The sequence below is a fragment of the Enoplosus armatus genome, chromosome 13, assembly GCF_043641665.1.
Source record: "Enoplosus armatus isolate fEnoArm2 chromosome 13, fEnoArm2.hap1, whole genome shotgun sequence".
NCBI classification, from domain to species: domain Eukaryota; kingdom Metazoa; phylum Chordata; class Actinopteri; order Centrarchiformes; family Enoplosidae; genus Enoplosus; species Enoplosus armatus.
This window is the reverse complement of record NC_092192.1, coordinates 11,298,623-11,315,844: the sequence shown is the minus strand read 5'-3', so window position 1 is coordinate 11,315,844 and position 17,222 is coordinate 11,298,623. Positions and strand designations below refer to the sequence as shown.

At 38.4% G+C, this 17,222-nt stretch overlaps 4 protein-coding genes across 4 annotated transcripts; all 4 read left to right on the top strand.

Annotated features, from left to right (window-relative positions):
• Nucleotides 1-90: 90 nt before the first annotated feature.
• LOC139295815 (olfactory receptor 52K1-like) lies at nucleotides 91-1,074 on the top strand. Its single transcript, XM_070918073.1, has one exon. The coding sequence runs from the start codon at nucleotides 91-93 to the stop codon at nucleotides 1,072-1,074; it is 984 nt and encodes a 327-aa protein (XP_070774174.1).
• Nucleotides 1,075-3,473: 2,399 nt separating this feature from the next.
• LOC139295813 (olfactory receptor 6C4-like) lies at nucleotides 3,474-4,457 on the top strand. Its single transcript, XM_070918072.1, has one exon. The coding sequence runs from the start codon at nucleotides 3,474-3,476 to the stop codon at nucleotides 4,455-4,457; it is 984 nt and encodes a 327-aa protein (XP_070774173.1).
• A 1,741-nt stretch (nucleotides 4,458-6,198) lies between these two features.
• On the top strand, nucleotides 6,199-7,182 carry LOC139295816 (olfactory receptor 1f45-like). The gene has a single exon (XM_070918074.1). The coding sequence runs from the start codon at nucleotides 6,199-6,201 to the stop codon at nucleotides 7,180-7,182; it is 984 nt and encodes a 327-aa protein (XP_070774175.1).
• Nucleotides 7,183-8,227: 1,045 nt separating this feature from the next.
• Nucleotides 8,228-9,199, top strand: LOC139295457 (olfactory receptor 1E16-like). Its single transcript, XM_070917652.1, has one exon. It carries the CDS (start codon nucleotides 8,228-8,230, stop codon nucleotides 9,197-9,199), a length of 972 nt encoding a protein of 323 aa, XP_070773753.1.
• The last annotated feature ends 8,023 nt before the right edge of the window (nucleotides 9,200-17,222 follow it).

Genomic DNA, 17,222 nt, shown 5'->3' with positions numbered 1-17,222 from the left:
CATCAAGAGCTCACCTGTGCTGACGTGCAGTAATGTTCACTACCTTAAAGACTGTGCTTCGGACAGTGAAAGCTTGACAAAGATTTTACAATGGAGTTTTTCAACTCAGCTCTTGGGAAAAACATCACTTTTGTGCGTCCTGCATATTTCATAATAAGTGGTTTTATTGGCATATCTAATATCAAGTATTACTATGTCTTTCTCTTTTTTGTTTATATTGTTTCAGTGCTGGGAAACACAGCTGTAATGGCCGTAATATATCTGGATCATAATCTGAGAACTCCAAAATACATTGCAGTTTTTAATTTAGCTTTTGTGGACCTGTTTGGTAGTTCTGCTCTGGTGCCGAAGGTTCTTGACATTTTTCTGTTTGACCATCGCTACATCTCCTACAACGACTGCTTGGCATTCCTTTTTTTCTGCTACACCTGCCTTTCAATGCAGGCTCTTAATCTGGTTGCACTCTCCTATGACAGACTGATAGCCATCATCTTCCCACTGCACTATCAAGTGAAGGTGACCCACAGATTCATGCTGTCTTTGATCGTCTCTTTCTGGGTATTTGTAGTTACTGTTGTACTTATTGCAGCTGGCCTTCTTACAAGACTTTCCTTCTGTAAGTCTGTGGTTATTAACAGCTATTTCTGTGACCATGGCCAGATATACCGGCTGGCCTGCAATGACAAAACTCCCACCTCTGTCATTGGAAAGTTGTTACCACTTCTTATTCTTTGGCTTCCATTGATATTCATCTTGTTTAGTTATCTATATATTGGCTATGCATTGTCTAAAGTGGCCACAGTTCAGGAAAGAGTGAAGGCCTTTAAAACCTGCACAGCTCATCTTTCATTAGTGGCGATCTATTTTGTCCCAATATTAATCACATTTACCTTGATGGGAAGTATACATCCAAATGCCAGGATCGTAAACCTGTCTCTGACCTCCATATTTCCTCCCATGTTGAACCCAATCATTTATGTTCTGCAGACACAAGAAATCAAAGAATCTGTGAAAAAAATATTAAAAATCAGAAAACAGTCCAAAATTACAGTGGAGAAAGTAATCATAAAATGACCATTTATGCATATTTTGGGCTGTCTGTTTAGGACATTATGTACAGTAAAATTTGTCAGATTGAAATCAATGAAGCAACAGCATGAACATGTATTTATTCCATAAACATTACATTATAATAACTTAGCATGAAATCAAGTAACAATTATTTAAAAGAACAGTGAAATAAAATAACAATTTCAAAGATAGCACAATACGGTAATAATTACAGTCAACAGTATAACACATTTACGATACATCTACAATAAGACTAGTTTTCTGCTAATTGGTTTTACTTTTGCTTATGTGCTCATGTTAGAACTTGTTGTAACAGTTTGTGTCTGTGCCTCTGCATATGTTGTCTTGATGGTGTCCACTATATATATGAAAATGCATATTGTTTTCTTTTTTCATCTTTGGTGCAACATTTAAAACATGCACAGAATAAATGATTAAACAAGAAAGATTTATTGCAATCAAATGTAATGTTTTTCTGCGTCTTTACGGCCATACCTCATACTGTGTGCTTAAATTTCAAGATTTTATAAGATAAACAAAGCAAAATTGCCCAAACGTTTTGACATGTTTGTCCAGAGTGAGGTTATCAGCAAGGATTGAGGTCTGATTTAAGCTACTGAGGCCAATCGTGAGGTTCTGTGTCTTTTTAGTATATAATTGCAGCATGCTTTGATGCATATTATTATGGTTTTCTGGAGGTGTGTAATGATGAACAAAATTCATGGTTTGGTACCTCGGTTTACACAGGGCAGGCACAACGGACTGACTAACATGCACGCATGAAGGCACATTGTAGCAGGGCTCAAGCACTTTGACCATATGCTTAAATTCTGTATTCTCTACTACCGAGTACGGCCGCACATCTGCAGCGATAGACACTCTTGTAGCATTAGTTATTTCTTTGGCATTGGCCAAATCTGCAGTGCGAGGCTGCCTGAACGCTGTGGGGAGAAGGACTCACCTTCCATTTTGGTTTTGTCTCTTTACGCTAATCGACACATCCGGGTGATGCCGTCACAAATGTCATGTTGGAAGTGTTTCCACAGACATACCCGACTTCAGTTGAACAATGTTGGCATACAGTTTGACACTATTCATTGTCCATTTTTGCTGTAACTAACCGGGAAACCTTAATGCTCCCATACAGTGGATCTAAATGTCTCGGGAGGATCCCCCAGCTCTGGTCTCTCATTTGTGTTTGCCATTCGGAGGCAGCAACATTACATGAGCTTGACTAACCTGGCTAACCGGGCTTAGCTGACTAGCATGCTACAGCTCATAGACAACAACTTTTCGGGTAAAAATCCTGCTCTAAAATTTCTGTTTCGCACATGCGAGTAGAAGACATAACAAGACGATTTTGACAGTAGTTGTTTGGGTCACAGGGTGTCCCGAACCGAGGAAGTCGCATACTGAACTGAACTTCCTGTACCGAACGGTTCGAGAGGGATACACGTACCGTTAGTTTTCTGGGAGACAGTTATGAACAGAGCAGATTTTTATAAAACTATGCGTTGTTGCAGTTCATATAGGTTGTTGTGTTATATGTATAAATGTCGAATCTGATGTTATGATATAATATGTGAAAGAGGCAGCATATCGATTACATAATTAAACACTGAACTCGGGGAGACCCAGCAGAGAGGCTCTAAGATAGAGGACCTAGAGTCACCATGGCCTATAGTGAAAGTCCTGCCAGAAGTACAACTTAAATCAGTAGAAATCTATTCCAGTTACAGCCAGCCCATGCTCAAATTAGCTCAGAAGTGAGTCGAATTCTGTTTTAAGAGAACCAGAATGGAGTGGCTAAACAGCACAAAGAACTGGACACTACAGCCTGACTCTGGACGGTAAAACTAAGATCCCATTAGCACTAACGTCACATCGGAGCGTTCAGGCCCAGTCAAAACAATGCCGCACATCCAGCTCCAGCTGCACGCAACAGTTTGATAAACTGCTATTAAACACATTCAGAGAAGATTTTAATTACTATTTTTATTCTCAGTTCTTATAATTTTAGTGCTGGTGATTTTCCTTTGGCGCTGGCAGAAACCTCTTTGTGGTGCAGCAAAAACCCTGATATACTGGTGATGCTCCATAGGCTTACAGGTGTATCTGAAAATGTGTTTAGTAGTTTGGATGAATGCAATGAGTTCATTGGACTGAAAAAGGGTTTGGGTTTGAGTGGCTCACATATAAAAGACACAGGAGATCAGACATTGACCTCATTTGACATGACAAGACTACTACTTTTATTAGCCACTCTTGTCAAAACCATTAAAGCCAGATAGAGCTTCATCATCACAAAGAGAGCATCAGAACACAGTACTGACACGCTGAAGAGGACGTTTATCTACATCAGCCACTGCACTGTGGACAGGAAAAGCTTGATAAGTTTTACAATGAACTTATTCAATTCTGGTCTTGGGAAAAACATCTCTTTTGTGCGTCCAGCATATTTCATAATAAGTGGTTTATCTGGCATCCCAAATATCAAGTATTACTATGTCTTTCTCTTTTTTGTTTATATTGTTTCGGTGCTGGGAAACACAGCTGTAATGACCGTAATATATCTGGATCGTAATCTGAGAACTCCAAAATACATTGCAGTTTTTAATTTAGCTTTTGTGGACCTGTTTGGTAGTTCTGCTCTGGTGCCGAAGGTTCTTGACATTTTTCTGTTTGACCATCGCTACATCTCCTACAACGACTGCTTGGCATTCCTTTTTTTCTGCTTCACCTGCCTTTCAATGCAGGCTCTTAATCTGGTTGCACTCGCCTATGACAGACTGATAGCCATCATCTTCCCACTGCACTATCAAGTGAAGGTGACCCACAGGTTCATGCTGTCTTTGATCGTCTCTTTCTGGGTATTTGTAGTTACTGTTGTACTTATTGCAGCTGGCCTTCTTACAAGACTTTCCTTCTGTAAGTCTGTGGTTATTAACAGCTATTTCTGTGACCATGGCCAGATATACCGGCTGGCCTGCAATGATTATACACCCAGCTTTGTCATTAGTGTTTTGTTACCATTTCTTATTATTTGGCTTCCTCTGATATTCATCTTGTTTAGTTATCTATATATTGGCTATGCATTGTCTAAAGTGGCCACAGTTCAGGAAAGAGTGAAGGCCTTTAAAACCTGCACAGCTCATCTTTCATTAGTGGCGATCTATTTTGTCCCAATATTAATCACATTTACCCTGATGGAAAAAATACATCCAAATGCCAGGATCATAAACCTGTCTCTGACCTCCGTCTTCCCTCCCATGTTGAACCCAATCATTTATGTTCTGCAGACACAAGAAATCAAAGAATCTGTAAAAAAGTTGTTTAAAATCAAGGTACAATCCAAAATTACAATTAAGAAAGTAAACACAATGTGAGTGTTTTATGTTTTAGGCCTTCTGTTTTTGCATTATTTGCATTTCTTTTGTAACATCACACAAATGAAAACGTCTGAAAATTGAAAATTGTTTGTTTTTATAACAATTACAGAAATTAAAGAACATGATACAGTAATAACAGTATAATATATATATATATATATATATATATATATATATATATAAATTATATATATAATAACCATACAAACCTCTCTTACAGTATATGAACTTATGTACAGTAATATTTTAGTTTCTGCTTATGTGTTACAAATTAAAACAACAACACAGTTATTCAAAAACAGAATTGCTTGAACTAGAATGATTTGTAATTGAGGGGGTATAGAATTAGAAAAGCAGCCTATGCTGAAGTTGTTCCGTACAGAGTCACAGCCTAAATTATTAAAGCCAATGTGAAGGTTGGTGCAAAATCTAAACCTCACAGAGAAGTGTATGGTTGTATTTTTTAAATCAGTAATCAAGCAAACAAGTAATTGTGATCAAACAATTTATGTTCCTGCTCACGATAACTTGGAGTATGCAGTCTACTGTGTATGTGGAAGTTAATTTTGTATACATTTTTATATCTTGTGATGAAAAATCAAAAACGTATAAAGACGCTTAAGTTTGTATTTCTGAAATGAATGATAATTGATTTTTTATTCAGAGTCACAATGGAACATTATTTCTACATCTTGAAAATCATTTAGCATTTATGTTATGACATAATAATAAAACTGTTAGCAATCTGTATATTTAAGATCATGGATACATCACAGTTGCATTGTAAAGAGGAAGAAACAAGATCCCTATTGTTTTCCTATCCGCTCCTCTTTGCTGTGATAAAATATTCTGTGTTGCATCATATTAAACTTCTCCAGTCATTCAGGGGCATACTGATGTTTCTTTTCTGGAAGAATTTTATCGTGAAGCAGCTACAGGAAGTGTAGATTCTGTGGAGCTGACCTGCTCTTTTTGTGCCTGTATGTTTTGAATTTGTGAGATTTTATAGGATTAAAACAGCAACATTGTAAAAAATGTTTTGACAAGTTTATTCAGAGTGAGGCAAGGTAATTCATTTTTAAGTTATGGCTAAAAACCTACTTTGAGGTCACAATGACCTTTGACCTTTGACCAACAAATTTTTATCAGTACATCCTCAAGTCCAAGTGGACGTTTGTGCCAAATATGAAGAAATTCCCTCAAGGCGTTCCTGTGATATCGCGTTCATGAGAATGGGACTGACAGACAACCTGAAAACATAATGCTCCGGCCACGGCTATCGCCAACGTAGATGCATAAAAACATAGCTGAATGAATAGTCAGATATTTTTATTGATTGTTTCCTTCCATAATAACTATACAAAACAAGGATTTAAACAGAAAACGAATCAAAAGGTTGCTCACTGAAATATCAAAAATTGTTTTAGGTAGACTTGTTTTAGATTTATACTAAGTAAATTACATGATTGTAGTCAGTAAGATGGATTGAAATAGGTTTGTCTGATGAGTGGCTTATCTACAATAGACACAGGGGAACAGATATTAACCTTATATGGCAGAAAGGACTGCTTCTCTTAGCAGCCACTCCTGTCAAGACAGTTAAAGCTGGACAGAGCTCTGCCACCAGAAAGAGAGAGAAGAGCTCATCTCCATCTACATAAAACAACACGGTAATGCTGCTGATACACAGAGGAGGACACTTCTCGACATAAATCTCTGCACTGTGGACAGTTTTACAATGGAGTTTTTCAACTCAGCTCTTGGGAAAAACATCTCTTTTGTGCGTCCTGCATATTTCATAATAAGTGGTTTATCTGGCATCCCAAATATAGAATATTACTATGTCTTTCTCTTTTTTGTTTATATTGTGTCACTACTGGGAAACACAGCTGTAATGGCCGTAATATATCTGGATCATAATCTGAGAACTCCAAAATATATTGCAGTTTTTAATTTAGCTTTTGTGGACCTGTTTGGTAGTTCTGCTCTGGTGCCGAAGGTTCTTGATATTTTTCTGTTTGACCATCGCTACATCTCCTACAGCGACTGCTTGGCATTCCTTTTTTTCTGCTACACCTGCCTTTCAATGCAGTCATTTAATCTGGTTGCACTCGCCTATGACAGACTGATAGCTATCATCTTCCCACTGCACTATCAAGTGAAGGTGACCCACAGGTTCATGCTGTCTTTGATCGTCTCTTTCTGGGTATTTGTTGTAATTGCTGTACTAATTACAGTTGGCCTTCTTACAAGACTGTCCCTCTGTAAGTCTGTGGTTATTAACAGCTATTTCTGTGACCATGGCCAGATATACCGGCTTTCGTGCAATGACCATTTCCCCAATTATGTCATTAGTCTTTTGTTCCCTGTTGTTATTTTTTGGCTTCCACTCGTTTTTATCTTGTTAAGTTATCTATATATTGGCTGTACTTTGGCTAAAGTGGCCACAGTTCAACAAGGACTCAAGGCCTTTAAAACATGCATAGCTCATCTTTCATTGGTGGTAGTCTATTTCATCCCGCTGTTAATTGTATTTACCTTGATGGAAAAAATACACCCAAATGCCAGGATCGTAAACCTGTCTCTGACCTCCATCTTCCCTCCCATGTTGAACCCAATCATTTATGTTCTGCAGACACAAGAAATCAAAGAATCTCTAAAAAAGTTATTAAAAATCAGAAAGCAGTCCAGAATTACATTGAAAAAAATAACTATAATGTGAATTAATTCAATAATAATGATATTAGCATAATACATCTATAAATCAAGTATTGAAATCAAACAACTATTCAGTGAATGTGTGATATAATTTAGTAATTGTACTATGTTCTGATCTAAAACCCGACTGCTGTGGCTGGAAAATACAGTTATAATGTAGATAAGCACATAGTTGCCTGTCAACCAGAGTTTCAAGGATCTTTGCAAGGAAGAAGATTTTAGATATAGGATGATAATTGTTCATGTTATCAGTAGCTTGAAATCTCTGTGGCAGAAAAAGTTTGTGTTGATGTAGGACCCCATTGCTCATAGTAAGAGGCTGATCCAGAAAATAGGTTTTTAGGGCTTTTACCAATTATAACTTTAGGGGACAACTAACATAGTAAGATAACTCCTAATTAATACGCTCATTATTTTTTTTAATTCATTGTCTGTTTCAAGAATAAGTAAATGATGAACAAATGCACTCCAAAGAAAATGTCAAAATGGTACCTAATGAAGTGCAATATGTTTCTCAACCTTTTTTTCTTTTTCATCTTTTTTTCTTTTTTTGAAGAGCATATAGAGAGCCTGAAAATGACCATATACAGACAATGATATATTTGAAACAGATTTAATGTCAGAAAAATGTAATAAATAACTATAATATACAAAATGAACATCATGCTGTATTGAAGAAGACTTGAAACTAGTGATTGAGACCATAAACTCATTAGGTAAATTGAGGTAATAAATCAAGTGAGAAGCAGACTAATTTTCCCATAGACTTCTATGCAATCTGACTTCTTTTTGCAACCAGTGGAGTCGCCCCCCCTGCTGGCCATTAGAAAGAATGCAGGTTTAAGGCACTTCCGCATTGGCATCTCTTCTCAGACCCGGAAGCCCACTTCTTTTTTCTTCTTCTGCGACCACAGCTCTGTCATCAGAAGGAGCTTGCCGTCTCCGTCTACTTAAGAGAACGCACAACTTCAACTGAGACACAGAAGGGGACAGGTCTCTACATGAACCACTGAGCTGCAAACAGAAAAAGATTGACAAAAAGTCTTAAAATGGAGTTTTTCAACTCAGCTCTTGGGAAAAACATCACCTTTGTGCGTCCTGCATATTTCATAATAAGTGGTTTCATTGGCATACCTCACATTAAGTATTACTATGTCTTTCTCTTGTTTATTTATATTGTTTCGGTGCTCGGAAACACAATTGTGATGACTGTAATAATCCTGGACCATAATCTGAGAACTCCAAAATACATTGTAGTTTTTAATTTAGCTTTTGTGGACCTGTTTGGTAGTTCTGCTCTGGTGCCGAAGGTTCTTGATATTTTTCTGTTTAACCATCGCTACATCTCCTACAACGACTGCTTGGCATTCCTTTTTTTCTGCTTCACCTGCCTTTCAATGCAGTCATTTAATCTGGTTGCACTCTCCTATGACAGACTGATAGCCATCATCTTCCCACTGCACTATCAAGTGAAGGTGACCCACAGGTTCATGCTGTCTTTGATTGCGTTTTTCTGGCTCTTTGCTATTACTATTACACTTATTGCAGTTGGCCTTCTCACAAGACTTTCTTTCTGTAAGTCTGTGGTTATTAACAGCTATTTCTGTGACCATGGCCCAGTATACCGGCTTGGCTGCAATGATATTACCCCCAACCGTGCAATTGCTGGTTTGTCATCAAATATTATTCTTTGGATTCCACTGATATTTATCTTGGCAAGTTACTGTGGTATTGCCTATGCTTTGTCAAGAATTTCCACAGCTAAAGAGAGAGTGAAGGCCTTTAAAACCTGCGCGGGTCACCTTTCACTTGTGGCAATCTATTTCCTCCCTGTCATATTTGTGTATCGCTTTGGAGGATCAATACATCCAAATGCCAGGATCATAAACCTGTCTCTGACTACTGTCATCCCACCCATGTTGAACCCAATCATTTATGTTCTACAGACACAAGAAATCAAAAAATCGTTGAAAAAGATGTTGAAAATCAGAGTGCAATCCAAAATTGCAAAAGAAAATTAAAACATATTTAGCCTTCAACTCTTGCACTGTACGGTAACATCCATGTTGAAGTAGATGTAGTTAGCGACAGTAACACCATACAAACAGAGGTAGTATGAATTAGATTCTATTATGTTCAATGTGAATTAATTGTAAAATAATTACATTTATGATTATTGCTCTATACTACAAGATACACAATACATATGATTTTCCTCTGACGTATGAGCCCACTGAGAAGACTTGAGTGTCTGCTTGTGCATAGAAATAGCAGCAGTAACACTAACAGCAGAAACCCAACATGTCAAATGAATGGTCATTTCTTTAGAAAACCATAATGAACATATGCATATAATTCTTTCATTGCTTTCTTGTTGAGTTGGATGTGAACTTGTTTTTGTGAAGGCAAATCATTGTGTGATATGTGCAAATAAATGTTAATTGTGAAAGGGTTTATCAAACTGAGAATGTAGCCAATACTGTTGCTGTTTAATAGAAGGCACTGCAGCCAGCACAGCTTACATTTTGTTCAGTTCTTTTTAGATTTATTCTCACATCTTACAATAGCAGCAGTCTGTTTAGTTCGTTTCCTCTTTAGTTTGATTGGTCATGCATATCACTGTGATAGTGCGACTATAGGATCTCAAAGATATTAGATGTGCTGTTATTTTCAGATAACTGAACAAACTTATGTTGTTTAACCTTTATAAAATCTGATTTAAAAGATTAGAACATTAACTTTTTTGTGTTTAAATATTTGCAAAAGACTACACAAGAACTTTTGTCAGTGCCCCCTTTGTTTGACTGTGTAACATTCAATATGTACAGTGCATCCGGAAAGTATTCACAGCGCTTCACTTTTTCCACATTTTGTTATGTTGCAGCCTTATACCAAAATGGATTAAATTCATTTTTTTCCTCAAAATTCTACACACAACACCCCATAATGACAACGTGAAAAAGGTTTTGAGATTTTTGCAAATTTATTAAAAATAAAAAACCTGAGAAATCACATGTACATAAGTATTCACAGCCTTTGCTCAATACTTTGTTGATGCACCTTTGGCAGCAATTACAGCCTCAAGTCTTTTTGAATATGATGCCACAAGCTTGGCACACCTATCTTTGGGCAGTTTCACCCATTCCTCTTTGCAGCACCTCTCAAGCTCCATCAGGTTGGATGGGAAGCGTCGGTGCACAGCCATTTTCAGATCTCTCCAGAGATGTTCAATCGGATTCAAGTCTGGGCTATGGCTGGGCCACTCAAGGACATTCACAGAGTTGTCCTGAAGCCACTCCTTTGATATCTTGGCTGTGTGCTTAGGGTCGTTGTCCTGCTGAAAGATAAACCGTCGCCCCAGTCTGAGGTCAAGAGCGCTCTGGAGCAGGTTTTCATCCAGGATGTCTCTGTACTTTGCTGCATTCATCTTTCCCTCTATCCTGACTAGTCTCCCAGTTCCTGCTGCTGAAAAACATCCCCACAGCATGATGCTGCCACCACCATGCTTCACTGTAGGGATGGTATTGGCCTGGTGATGAGCGGTGCCTGGTTTCCTCCAAACGTGACGCCTGGCATTCACACCAAAGAGTTCAATCTTTGTCTCATCAGACCAGAGAATTTTGTTTCTCATGGTCTGAGAGTCCTTCAGGTGCCTTTTGGCAAACTCCAGGCGGGCTGCTATGTGCCTTTTACTAAGGAGTGGCTTCCGTCTGGCCACTCTACCATACAGGCCTGATTGGTGGATTGCTGCAGAGATGGTTGTCCTTCTGGAAGGTTCTCCTCTCTCCACAGAGGAACTCTGGAGCTCTGACAGAGTGACCATCGGGTTCTTGGTCACCTCCCTGACTAAGGCCCTTCTCCCCCGATTACTCAGTTTAGATGGCCGGCCAGCTCTAGGAAGAGTCCTGGTGGTTCTGAACTTCTTCCACTTACGGATGATGGAGGCCACTGTGCTCATTGGGACCTTCAAAGCAGCAGAAATTTTTCTGTAACCTTCCCCAGATTTGTGCCTCGAGACAATCCTGTCTCGGAGGTCTACAGACAATTCCTTTGACTTCATGCTTGGTTTGTGCTCTGACATGCACTGTCAACTGTGGGACCTTATATAGACAGGTGTGTGCCTTTCCAAATCATGTCCAATCAACTGAATTTACCACAGGTGGACTCCAATTAAGCTGCAGAAACATCTCAAGGATGATCAGTGGAAACAGGATGCACCTGAGCTCAATTTTGAGCTTCATGGCAAAGGCTGTGAATACTTATGTACATGTGATTTCTTAGTTTTTTATTTTTAATAAATTTGCAAAAATTTCAAAAAAACTTTTTTCACATTGTCATTATGGGGTGTTGTGTGTAGAATTTTGAGGAAAAAAATTAATTTAATCCATTTTGGAATAAGGGTGTAACATAACAAAATGTGGAAAAAGTGAAGCGCCGTGAATACTTTCCGGATGCACTGTATATCATGTATACATATATACAGTATATAGAATACTACAATTTTAAATTAAAATAAAACATTTCTATTTCACAATGAATGAAGTTAAGACTTGTGAATATGATGAAGTCACTCAGGCATGAATGTCTAAAGCTGGTAAACTGAAGTATAATTCTCTCTCTATTAAAATAGACCAAACCTTTTAACCTCTGTATTTAGTGGCAGCTCAGTACTGTGAAATCTGTATTGGGTTGCTTCTAATGAGATGAGAATCGAAACATCTTTTTTACTTCAGAATAAAAAGTCAGTACAGCCCAACCATGCATGATATTACACTCAATAAAAAAAACAAGCAAACAGCAGCAGTAGCTGGTTTAGTCACAATACTATGGTACCTTAAAGGGAAGCAAATTGCTATAAATCTGTCATATGCCATGACTGCACACTTGCAAAGAACAAAACAAAGAACATATAACTTAAACAAGCCTCATAGACAATGTATCTCCTGTCAAACAGTCTTAGACAACAAAGGTGTCTAAGAGTTTTGGGATGAGAGCAGTGCTACCACACAAATCTGCCAAAGCCAGGTTGAACACAATCATGTATTTAGGAGTATGAAGAGTCTTGACAAGGTAAATAACTGTGAGGATTTGGGCGGAGACATGAGAGCTGAAAGCCCAGGTAGGTCTTAACTTCAATTACTATTTAACCACATTTGCAAATTCCACAAACTTATGTGGTCAATATCTACTTTGCAGGCCACTGCGCTAAATTTGGCTCTTACACGCTGATGGATCTTCAGAGAAACAGAATAATTGATATTCAGCTTGTGCAGGTTAGAATGACACGATTATGAAAATAAAATCAAGACTTTGTCTTTGTAAATGTATAATGTGATACTTCAAAACTACTGTACTGAGTTGTGTAGATGTGTGATCAGTTTTTGCAAAGGGAGCAATGAGATCTAGTCCCTGACCAAGCATGAGGCCAAGAAGTGACAAGAGCAGCTGCACAATCGTAGGTAGTAGCTACTCTGATGAAGACAACTTATATACTGTTTCAAAACTTTTTGTACATTTTCAATGAATGAACATCGACGTAACAAGTTTGTGGCTTCTCTTATAACCAGTGTTGGCACTAACGTGTTACAAAGTAATGAATTACAGTAACTCCATTACTTTTGGCAGTAACTAGTACTCTAACGCATTCTTTTTTAAATTAAGTAACCAGATTAGTGTTACTGAAAGGCTTGTTACTTAGTTATTTTTTTATGAAGCTAACAGGTAAACTAATTCATTTTGGCCAGCTGCAGAGATGCATAGTCTGCACTTCCTGTTTATGCAACATGCCTGCATGAAGTTGCTAAAGACCTGGGCATTCAAGTCATTCAAGCCACTCCACCCAAGCAACCGAGGCTGGATTTAATCGTTCGTTTTAATCGCACTCCTGTGACCCAGGGATGTTGCAGAAAATGTGCAGCCTCTCTCAACTGTCGCGTCACCCGCTTTCAGGCAGCTGGTTCGCACAATATCTCCAGGTGGCTGGCAAATGGCCAGGAAAACTTGACAAGCCAAGCCATTGGCCCTACCTCCTGGTAGTGGTTGCAATGCTGATTTGCAAATTGCATTGGGACATTGAGTTAAGGGATATATGAGCTACCAATTACATATCTGCAAGTCTGAATGCCCACCCACAAATCCCTGCACCCAAATCTTCCGTTACATTTTCAAATCTCAACACATGAAAAACTGGTTACACATTTATGTATCTCAAGCAACATTTGCTCAACTTATGCATTTACTATGATAAAGTCTTGATTCCACACCGTTTAATCACCTTGATAAATCACTGCACACTTAGTATATACATTATATACCGTGCCTTGAAAAAGTTTTCAGAGCCTTGATAAAATCTCACTTTTTCACTGGATAACAAATAATGCTGTAATATTTATTTCCATGTAATGTGTATATTTAATCAATGTATACAGCATGTTTTAAAAATGATCTGTTTATCTATTTTATATATAGAAAAGCTAAGGTATTTCGTGATGTCAAATGATGTGATTCGTGATGATTTGATTTAATAATTTGATACCTTGTCCTCAGCAATTTCAAAGAAACTGGATGCCATTGGAAAGGAGCGGGACTGTGAAGAACTGAGGCCCTGGATACCAGCTATCTGGAACCACCTCTACTGGACAGCAACATCGTCCGAGAGTGGTGACGAAATGGTAGCCAAATGGACTTCAGTTGCCAATCATCAGGACATCCATGAACATGACAACCCATGATTTCCTAAATGTGAACATGAACCTCTTGCTGGCCAGGAGACAAGGCAGTGGCTAAGGCCTAGTAAGTGAAAGAGAAACACTTATTTTAAACAGAATTTCAGTCAGGGAGTTTCTTTTTTTCTGTAAACTTTGGGCTTGTAAAGACCTTTCGAAACTGTAACAATGATTAAGGGCCCTAAATAATTATTATAAACCTAAAACTTGTTTTGCCAAAATTACCATTGTGAATTTTGTCTTAGATGCAAAGGTTAGTGAGAAGCTGTCCAAACTGGTCTGGCACCAAATTTTCAAACCAGAACCTGCTTGAAAAAGTTGGTCTGAGTAGTTCCAGGTGTACTCTGGAGCGGTTAACTCTGGAGTGATAAAGTAACTGCACTGCTAATAATTGCAATCTGGTTGCCATGGTAATTGACTACTTACGACTATTAACCATACCCCCATTCTCTGTTTGAGAAAACCAGGAAGGCCCCCACTTGGGAGCAGCACAACAAGCTGCAAGCTTCTGACCAAGTGACGAATGTAAGTCCAATACTCACTCTCATTTTAACTCTGTTTTGGTCTCCACCAAGTCCTGAGGAAAATAGCTGGCTCTTCAGCTGCTAAAGGCTCCACAATGTTTACCAGCTAGTCGCTAATTTTGTCTGCCTGCTGTTTGGTGCTGAGCAGGTAGTGTAAAGCCAATTTATAGCTTTTTCACTGAAAACAGCTGTCTGCTGCATCTTGAAAGTAGTGATAGTGAAGCAAAGAAACTGGTGATAGCAAAGTTGTGGGCTGGAAAACAAAACAGTGACCTAAAATGCTGTAGAGCTGAGGGAAACTGCAGAGTCGGGTGGTAATTATCCCTGGATTTTTCCTAAAAGTGAACATAAACCTCTCGTGTGCACACCAGGGATAAAGTAACTGCACTGCTAATAACCGTACTAATGCTGCCAACTGTGGGTTGAGAAAGGGGTTTATGACCTACTGTACATGGTTGGCTTTCCTCATAATGTAGTTATGATATCCATTAATTGCCTCTACCCGTTCTGTAATCATTTTAAGATTACAAATAATTGTTCAAAAATCTCACGTATGTAATGTAAGCACGCACTGTCATCCCTACAATATTGATATCAAGGTATTCACTCAAAGGTGTCATATTTGATTTTGTCTTTGTGGCCAAGGCCTATACTGAAAAGTAACCAATGTGTCTTTTTTGTTGGCTATTTGTAAATATTACTATGGAATAAGCAAATTATACAATGCTACTGAACGTGTCCTTTTAACAGGGGATAGCACAGATGTGTAATTTTGAATATACTAACTGTTGGGGCATAGCTGATTCAGTGTGTGTTACTGAAATCACTATCCAACAGAAAATGTTTCATAAAGTAAACCAGTTTACTGCTCTACTGAGCCTGTATTTGGGGATAATGAAAGCCAGTGTAGTCATGGTGTGGACATGCACCAGCGAACAAAGTGTCTGTAGGATGTATGTCCCTACCGCCTATGAAAAAAAGATGTAGGAGATTTGTTTCACATTTCTAGCTTAAAACTGAAACTTGTCAACTTACACAGAAAAATATGTACACATGTTGTTGTGCCTCCAATTCACCATAGCCCTGCCTGTAGCTGTTGTATGCAGCCTGCCCATAGATGGAGGCACACCCCATTCAGTCCAGGGTGGTCTGTCATGCATTGAATCTCTTCCTCCACCTCTGCACACTTGGCCACCACCTAATTTACACAATGGTAGAAACACACTGACCAATAACTGCCCAGGGAAGACAGGATTCCACCATATCATATTGGATAAAACAATAACTTAAAACCTTTATAACTTGAAACGCTCTGTCCCAGTATCTTTTAAAATGTCTTGGAAGAATTTACCTGATTGACCTCCCTACAGCAAACATTCTCCAAAGCTTTTGGCATGGAGGCACAGTGGCCACAAATGCACCTGTTTATACAGATACTCAGTTTTACTACAATGTAAGTACGGTTTGTAGCAGTTATATTAATTTCAATAATATATAGCTAATGCTGCAGTAAGTGGACAGGTTAGGCTATTATATTTTCAGCTCAATTCAAAGGAATTTATTGGCATAAAAGTTTCAAAAACAATGTTGCCAAAGCATCAAAATACAATTTGGATAGTACACAATAACAGTAGGCTGATATGAACGTTAACACAACATTAAGTGTATTGGTATAATATATGTATAATGTGTAATATCACTAATTAGTTACCATTCCAACACATCATCAGTTCGCTGCTCTGCAGGTAGAGAAGCCGTAGAGGCACCAGCAGTATCCCCCACATTGCGAGCCATTGGCTCAAGTGTATATGGTCTGGTGAGCCTGACCAGCATCTCATTGGGGTCCTCGTTGGAGAAAAGTCCTCCACCTCATAACTTCCGTCAGACTGACCGCTATCGCTATCCATGGTAATACCCATGCTAATGATGTTGACCTTGACACAGAGGCGACACTAGAACGGCACTCTGGTTGCCGTGGTAGTTGACTAAAACCAGGAAGAAACACAGGCTGGAGTGGGGCTTTAAATCCTGTCAGCTGGTTTCCAGCTTAAATTTCAACAAAACGAAGAGTCTACAACCAGGCTAACAGCTCTGTGAGGCTGAACTTATATGCAGCAGTGCCTTGAGTTAAATGCTCACACTGACAATGCTAACATTTACTAGATAGCACTAAACACAAAGTACAGCTGAGGCAAAAATATATTCTAAATTTCCAAGGAAGCTAATATGAGGCTTCAGCAGTTTCATTTAGTCATATAAAGTGAGTGTCTTCTAAAGGTAGTCTGTTGAGTACGAAATTTCCTCTTTGTTTGTTCCCTCTTTTTGGTACCTTACTATAGACCTGAACATTGTGTGTTGTAAAATCTGTGAGATTTTATATCTCTTCAAACTTTTAAAATAACACAGCATTTTACCTGAGACTTTCTGGTGTACATATTGTTATCCTCTCTTTAAATCACTAATTATGTGGTTTTATTTCTGCTGTTTGGTGTACTTGTTTCCTGTTCTATATTTGAATCATGGATGTTGCCATGAATGGAAAGTTCACTATCCTGGTGACAAAAGTTAACTGTGTCGATTCCATCAGCACATTGATGACATAAACCATGAGACAATTACACATTGAAGTATATCAATGTCTAATTCATGACCATGTGATACAGTCACATGCATTACTACTTTCCCACAATGAAAGGGGTAAAATATAAATGACAGGTCTCTCACAGCATCACTCACTTTAGTGCACTAAACACTTGATATTATCTGAGGTGAGTGTTATTACAACGTACAATATA